We start from the raw sequence: 5,462 nt of genomic DNA, 5'->3' as shown, positions 1-5,462 counted from the left end.
CAACCATCAAATTTAAGGCAATAAGCTCGTCATCCACAGAAAGTCCCATCGAAGCAAGCTCTTTACCAATGTAATCATGATCTTCACTACTTCCAAACATATTCTGAGACATGTCAGTGTTGGCTTGGTGAAATGCTGAAACCAATTTGTCAATACCACCAGCAATTTGTTCATCTAATTTAGACCTCCTCCTGTTTGATGATTGTGAACGTGATCGAGTAGTGTATTGAGAATTTGAAGGCAGTGTAGTCGACATTGGAGAACCTTCATCATCAATCTCATTATCATCATCATGAATTTCTTCTTAAAGTGCTGCATTATCAATATCATTTGGAGTTTCTGCTGAACTTCCAATTGCACGGTCTTTTCCAAATATGTTTGCTAGCCTCTCATAATATGGAAATGGCTTATCTCTCCAATTGCTTGCATCTCTATGGGACTACAATAATAAAATAAGATAATTAAATAAACTCTATTATATTCATAACAAACAAATTAAGGACAATGTTTATAAATGATGACATAAAAAAAAAATTCTTTACTAACCTCGACATATGATCTCCATACTTCATCATTGTCAACCACTACACATTTTCTCACTTCATTCCAGCCAAAACCGCTAGTGTTCAACATATCAAATATCACTCCATAACTTTTCTTCCATATCCTTATCTTAGAGTCAATATGTGGATACGCCTTCAAACTGCTCCCTGGTAATAGTTTTTCTAATTCATTTTCAATATATTTGTAACTTCAAGATTTAAAGGTGCCGTTATCAGCTCGACCACCATTTGCAACTACAGCATCTAAAATGTTCAACATTGCCTTTTCTTCGTCTTTTGTCCATGCTCGTCTTGATCCTGTCTTATTTCCAGTAGTATGGCTTGGTCCTCCACTCTCCATTCCTATAAAATGAATATTATAACAATTTTTGAACAAGTAACTAAAATATAACACCAAGTCAGTTCACATCAATAAACCTCGATAAATTTCTAATGACATCAAATATAAATACAAGGTTACAACCTTAGACATTTTCCTAATGACATCTATATACTAACAAAAGTATAGCCTTCGATGCTTTCCTAATCACATCTATATACTAACAAAAGATGTTTTCCTAATGATATCTGTATACTAACAAAAGTACAGCCTCAGATATTTTCCTAATCACATGTATATACTAACAAAAGTACATGCTCGGATACTTTCCTAATGACATTTATATACTAACAAAAGTACATGCTTAAATGATTTCTTAATGACATCTATAAATTAGATAAGTACAAATTTCCAAGCCAATTATTATACATAGTAGTAGCTAGATCATTCCTCCAACTCGTCCACTGGTCTGAAGCTTTAATGCTACTTATACTATCATTATCTTCTACTTCATTATTAGGTAAGTCAATTAATTCATGCTCCATTGGATCCACAGACATTTCTCTCCTAATCGAATTATGCAATAAACAACATGCAGTAATAATGCAACATTGGGTTTTAATTGGATAAAATGAAGGACTTCGAAGAATAGCCCATCGCATTTTGAGCAATCCAAAACACCGTTCAATTACGTTTCTTGCTGATGAATGTTTCATATTAAGGACTTCTTCTTTATTGCGAGGTGCACACCCATCTCTCCATTCCGATAAATGATATCTTGTTCCCCTATATAGTGCAAGGAATCCTTAAGCATTTGTATATCCGACATCCACAAGATAATAATAACCTATTTATTTCACATAAGCTTTAATATAATTTTGATTTTGAATATGTAATTTGATTAAATTAATTTTTTGGATTGAGTAATACCTGCAGGAACTTTTAAATCAGTTGGTTTATTTAATGCATCGCGAAGTACTCTTAAGTCAGAGGAAGAGCCTTCCCATCCGGGCATCACGAAGATGAATTTCATATCTCGTGAACATACCCCTAAAACATTTGTAGCAATCTCACCCTTTCTTGTTCGATATCTTGGTTTATCATTTTCTGGCACACGGACTCTAATATAAGTTCCATCCAATGCTCCCAAGCAATTCTACATGCACAAAACAAATGAAAATTTAATTAGCACTAAATTATCAATCACTATAATAAAATATAAGTAATTAAAAATGTACCTTAAACTACTTCCACCTCTCATCAGTGCAATTCTCTGGTACGGGATCTGGCACCCTTAGTAAAACATCGTGTAGCCGTATTACTCCGTTTAACACTGAATTGAAGTATCTACTAACAGTCTCACCAAATCTAAAAAACCTACTACCAATTGTGCGATTCTTAACATGATGAGACAAAGTGTGTAAGAACATGCAAACTTGCTCTTCAACAGCCAATGAACCAGTAGCCTTTAGTCCCCTCGATCGAAGTAGATCACATAGTAGGCCAAATGTCCTTCTATCCATTCTCAGTTGATTTACACATTGAATGTCATTATTGCCTATAATGCTATCTAAGTATTGTAGTCGAGTAGCATGGAATTGGAATGTACGACTACGAATCATTTTTCCTTCGTTATGCCTTCAGATCAACATCATTAATAAAAAATACATCACAATGAACATGAACCTCAATTTCATTTGCCACATGATGAAAGAAAATTTTCTTCGCATGTCCATATCTAACACAACCAGTAAAATGAGGGAAAAAAAATCAGCTAGTAGACCATTTGATAATTTCCATAAAGTTAGATTAGATTTCCATATAAAGGCTATGTTTCAACACTTGAGCTAAATAGAATCAAAAAGAAGAGAATAGAGGCAAATGATGATGATAAATAATAATAATAATAATAATAACAACAACAACAACAACAACAACAACAACAACAACAAAATCATGCCTATCACACGATATAATAGAGGGTACAGGAAATATATTGAAATCCAAAGAATTATATATCATAAGTCATTTCTTGTTGAACAAATAATAAATGGTAAGAAATTGAACTCACTAGAAGCAATCAGCAGCTGTTGGAAGGAAATTCCAGTTTAAGTATTTGTTTTGCAACCTAAATAAAAATAACCCATTGAAATGAATAAAAAAGATGTCAATTTTAATGAATAATTAAATCTGAAAAAAAATTCATATAAAGTATGCAACATTTGCTAGCTACAATAGCTATAAATATGTGTGTGTATTTAGCAACTAACAAGTCTTTATAAAATTCATATGAGTACTTAAACTCAAACTCTTTTACTCATACACTAATTTTTTTTCCTTTTAATTTATGAATGGACAACAAAACTTGAGAAACTTTTTTATCCCCACACAATATGAATTTGTCCAGGAAAAGATTATCCATTGCACCAATAATACTCTACAGGTGGTCATATATTATATAAAAGAAGATAATGTTCAACAATAATGATATTTTGAATTTTTTGTTTGGTCTTTAATCATTTGTTCATAAAGTTACTGTCTTTTTGAATTTTATCTTTTGACCAAAAAGTGCAGCATAGTTAGTTAGTAATGCAAATTCTTGCTAACATAAATAATAATAATAATAATAATAATAATAATAATAATAATAATAATAATAATAGTTAATTATCCAGTGTTGCTAACACTATTATAAAAGCTTTAGCTTCCTTGTATGCTTTACGCCTCCAATCATCATGATAAAAGATGAACTACCAGTTCCTTATAATGCTTAGACTCCACATTTGGCTACCTATTACTAGTTGTTAATTATGGGAAAAAAATGTAGAAGAAGAAAGAGAAAATAAATAAAAGTGGGAAGTTATATCAATAACTAAAAAGAAGGTTACGGTCGAGGCTGAACTGCCAATTGCGACAAACAGAAATGTAACCTCACAAAATGTAATTTCAGTCATCCAGTTTGTTGCCAAGCGCTAGAACAGGGTTGTAACTTCAGTTACTCTTGTTGAATTGTGCAACTTCCTTTCTAATGTAACCCCTGTAATTGATTCTGCCTTACCTCATTATTAACATGTTCTCCCAAACAAAAAAAACAAAATCCATTTTCATATACAGCTAAATAGGTTACTAGCTTTAACAAGCTTCTAATTGCGGAGGGTTGACAGATTTATGACTCGATATTATAATTCGATTTTAATCACTAATTTATTGTATTATTGTATTAATTGTCGTGTGAATAAATTGTGTAACAATAATGATATTGCTCAAATTGCCAATCATACACTATGAACCAGACTACTTTTTCATATGAACCTAACAAAAAAATTGACAGGAAAAGCATGATTTGAACAAATGGATGACCAACTTTCTAAAAAGAAAGAAAAGGAAAAGAACAATAAAAACTAAAAGCAAACAGATGATCAGGACCACAACTTTTCCATTTTACTGCAGTATTTCACACACACATATATAAAGTATATGCAGAGACGTTATTCATCTGTTCTCATCTAATCCAAACAGGGGCAATTTTCTATACTTGGCTAAAAACCCACAGCGAGCAATTAGCCCCTTATTTTCCATAAAAATCAATTGCTACGAATGTTTGATTATAACGGAAAAACATGATTAAATTGAAAGCAAATAAAATAAAACCCTAATCTCGAAATTAAACCTAAATTAAAAAATTAAACCCAAATGAAATATCAAACCTTAGGTGGTGAAGGATAGGGAGAACAATTGTACTGCACAATAGAGATGGTATTGCAGCGGAGGTGGTGTCACGCAGTGGGGTACAGTGGAGGTGGTATCACGTAGTGGGTGGGTGTCGCACGATGAAGTTACGGTGGAGCATCGTGGAGTTGGCTCTTGTTAAGCCACTGCACAGGAGAAATCACATATCGAACAAGGAGAGCTATTTTGGTTTATTTGAGGATAAGGTGAGAACGAGAGGGAAGTCTAATTTTTTTGGTCTTAGAAATAGTTGCAAAACACGCTTAAACCCGACCCCCCCCTTTGGGTTTAGTTTATGCGGGTTTGACCGCATAAAATTTGGAGTTGACCACATTGTAATACTATGTGATGTAATTACCAAACATGGTATAATGATATTCTAATACAATGAGGAGCTCTTATACCATAACCAAACATGCCCAAAATGAATAAAAGTGAAGTTTGTTTGTTTCTTAAAATCTTTCCTCACAAAGCATATTGAATTGTAGAACAACACATTTGTTCGTGAAGAAGTTACACGCCACAATCCCCCTATACTTTGTTGGGAAATTTGGCGGGTGAAGCATAAATGCAATTAAAGTAAAATTGAAAAATAATGATTACACAGTGACATTACAATTTACGTGATTCTTTTAGCTTACATTTACGGGCGAAGACAGAAGAAAGTATTTTACTAGTGAAAATGAATTACAAGTATTATAGTGTTTGTCTCACAATCTAAAATTCCAAATACATCCGAACTCTCAAAAACATTAGAACTAGAGCTCAAAACTTTCAACACTCTCCACTTACACCTCTTGGTACTCTCACTTAAATTAGAGAAAATAGGATGATTGAAGAGGGCAAATGAA

General features: G+C 32.7%; 1 protein-coding gene across 1 annotated transcript; it reads right to left on the bottom strand.

Annotated features, from left to right (window-relative positions):
- Positions 1-304: 304 nt before the first annotated feature.
- On the bottom strand, positions 305-2,405 carry LOC112100818. The gene is made up of 5 exons (XM_024190658.1): positions 2,163-2,405; positions 1,813-2,038; positions 771-905; positions 547-725; positions 305-439 (listed from the first exon to the last, which is right to left on the bottom strand). Exons 1-5 carry the CDS (start codon positions 2,403-2,405, stop codon positions 305-307), a joined length of 918 nt encoding a protein of 305 aa, XP_024046426.1.
- Positions 2,406-5,462: the final 3,057 nt, after the last annotated feature.

This window comes from Citrus clementina, unplaced genomic scaffold, assembly GCF_000493195.1.
Source record: "Citrus clementina cultivar Clemenules unplaced genomic scaffold, Citrus_clementina_v1.0 scaffold_2, whole genome shotgun sequence".
NCBI classification, from domain to species: domain Eukaryota; kingdom Viridiplantae; phylum Streptophyta; class Magnoliopsida; order Sapindales; family Rutaceae; genus Citrus; species Citrus x clementina.
This window is presented reverse-complemented; position numbering and strand designations above follow the sequence as displayed.

Coding starts and splice junctions, on each gene's coding strand:
- LOC112100818 (XM_024190658.1), bottom strand. CDS start 2,405: ATGGATAGAAGGACATTTGGCCTACTATGTGATCTACTTCGATCGAGG. Junction 2,039..2,162: donor TACTAAGGGTGCCAGATCCC/GTACCAGAGAAT, acceptor TTGTGCATGTAG/AATTGCTTGGGAGCATTGGA. Junction 726..770: donor TGGTGGTCGAGCTGATAACG/GCACCTTTAAAT, acceptor AAAATGAATTAG/AAAAACTATTACCAGGGAGC.